Genomic DNA, 2,052 nt, shown 5'->3' with positions numbered 1-2,052 from the left:
TGATTAAGCAAATTTGCACGCGTATGTCAAAATAATTTTACGCAAATTAATGGGTGAGCACTTTGACACGTGCAAACCAACACACACTGGCTCACTGACCAGTCATTTTAATTGAAAAAATATATATTTCTCAGTGTTTTATATTCATTATTTTTATTTCTTTATTGATTACAACACAATTTACTGCAGAATTCTGTTCCTATATAATTTTCCTAAGAGATTTTCTCAAGACTTTATGACAAAAAAAATAAACTAATATGTACTGCTGTCAGGATACTGCTTCAGACACACGTTCCATTTCAGGGAATTTTTTGAGGTAGATAATTCAAACAAATCAACAAAAACAAAACAACAATTGCAGATCATTTAGGAATTATCGTCCAAATATCGTGCTCAAATCTTCCCACTAGTTTGATTTGAGGGTTAAAAGTGTCAGTGAGGTTTTACTTTATATCCTCTCCACAAGCATCTGTTGGTAAAAGACACAGCAGGTGAATCAGGACCTTTTCAAACTGAGAAAACAATCCTAAAATGTATCTGCATCTAATCAGCTGTAAATGCCAGCGTGCCTGTACTGGTAATTTATTAGGTCAGTTTATTTTTCAGAGTCATTACCTGCCTCCGTTGGTTGTGGCTCTGACTTTATAGTCCTCCAGCGCAACTTGACATCAGTGAAGCCCTGAAAGTTCAGAGCTGCCTCAAACTGAAAAAAAAACCCCAGACATGGTGCTATGAGTGGATCAATACAGTTATCTCAAAGCAACCCAAACACAGCTGCTTACTGTACCTGCTGCAAGACTTTCTGTCTGATGGTTGGATCTGTGAGGTCAGAGTCAGTCATTAACTTCATCTTCACTGTGGTCCTTCTCTGCCCAGCTGGAGAAAAAAGTGACAACATTTATTGATGCTTAAAGGGTAACTTTGGTGTTTGTCAACCTAGGCTCTATTTCTTGTGTTTCTGTGTCGAAGTGACTGATGGGAACATTGGTTTTTGAAAATAGTCCAGTATTGAGCGAGAGCGCTGCAGCCAGCAGCAGCAATAAACGCTACAATTAAATCCCTGGGGGCAATCAAGCACTGGCAATTTTCATCCATTTAAAGTGCTTGTTTTTGCCACTGACAGGCTCAGATCATTATTCTAAGTGTCTGACAAGATTATAGAAAAGTAGTGATGGCTAATGAGGCCTCATGAACCACTGTCTTTATTTTCTGAAGCCACTAGATGGCGCTGTCTGTTCAACAAAGGTTTGAAAGCACACTTCATTGCCAGTCCTTCAGCCTTTATCTTTAAACCAAGAGCGCCATGTGGTGGAGTCAGAAAATAAAGAAAGTGGTCCATGAGGCTTCATTTGGCCATCACTATAGAAAGGATCCCTACAGAGATAAGCTATGTCTCAATTCAGGGGCTGCAGCTTTCTATGGCTGCATTTGAAGGCTGATTGCATCACATCGGTGTGACCAAGGCCGTCCCATTTCGAAGGCTCCTTTAAATGCGGCTGAGAAATGCAGCCTTCTTTCCCAGAACTTGGAGGATGCAACAGATGAATCCTTTGTGGCCCAGCCTATCCCAAGATGCATGGCACGTCTGTGATGATTATATATTAAGTTAACAGTTGTGAACTAGCTAACGGTTAAAGGTGCCGTATGTAAGAATGTGGCCATCAAATTCAAAATACTGCCGTGAGTCGTGTCCGCCCGACACCGGCTTCTCTGCTGCTAATGCTGCTGCCGGGATACAGCGGAGGAGGAGGTGGCTGCTTATGCTATGTACCAGGACACTGCTAATGCTGCTTGCCGTGCTGCTAACATTTGTTTCTCACAAAAATCAGTCGGGTCGATGACCCACCTGCCCATGGGCTACAATGTATGATCGAAAATGAGTAACAGTTGAAAGTATTCGAAATGTCCTTCCCCGTCTAGCTATGATGCTAGTTAGCCAACTTTGGCTAAAGCTTACCTGTCGAGGAGAAGAGTAGCCACTTCGACATCCGATTTCAAATTCTTCTCCGCTTTCAACTGTCTCCACCGTTCAAAAGCATCTCCTGTATAGAC

The 2,052-nt window shown here is 41.8% G+C and overlaps 1 protein-coding gene across 1 annotated transcript in view; it reads right to left on the bottom strand.

Moving 5' to 3' along the window:
* Nucleotides 1–221: 221 nt before the first annotated feature.
* The window catches only part of LOC126404254 (macrophage mannose receptor 1), a 9,274-nt gene continuing 7,443 nt past the window's right edge, over nt 222–2,052 (bottom strand). Inside the window, exons 5-7 of the mRNA XM_050067341.1 lie at nt 788–876; nt 616–703; nt 222–469 (exon numbers count right to left, since the gene is read on the bottom strand). Coding sequence (XP_049923298.1) covers nt 444–469; nt 616–703; nt 788–876 — 203 coding nt within the window. The 3' untranslated portion in view covers nt 222–443. The remainder of the gene's footprint in view (nt 470–615; nt 704–787; nt 877–2,052) is intronic.

Source organism: Epinephelus moara, chromosome 17 (assembly GCF_006386435.1).
Source record: "Epinephelus moara isolate mb chromosome 17, YSFRI_EMoa_1.0, whole genome shotgun sequence".
In the NCBI taxonomy this organism is placed as follows: Eukaryota; Metazoa; Chordata; class Actinopteri; order Perciformes; family Serranidae; genus Epinephelus; species Epinephelus moara.
The sequence above is the reverse complement of the archived record's forward strand: the minus strand, read 5'-3'. Positions and strand labels throughout refer to the sequence as shown.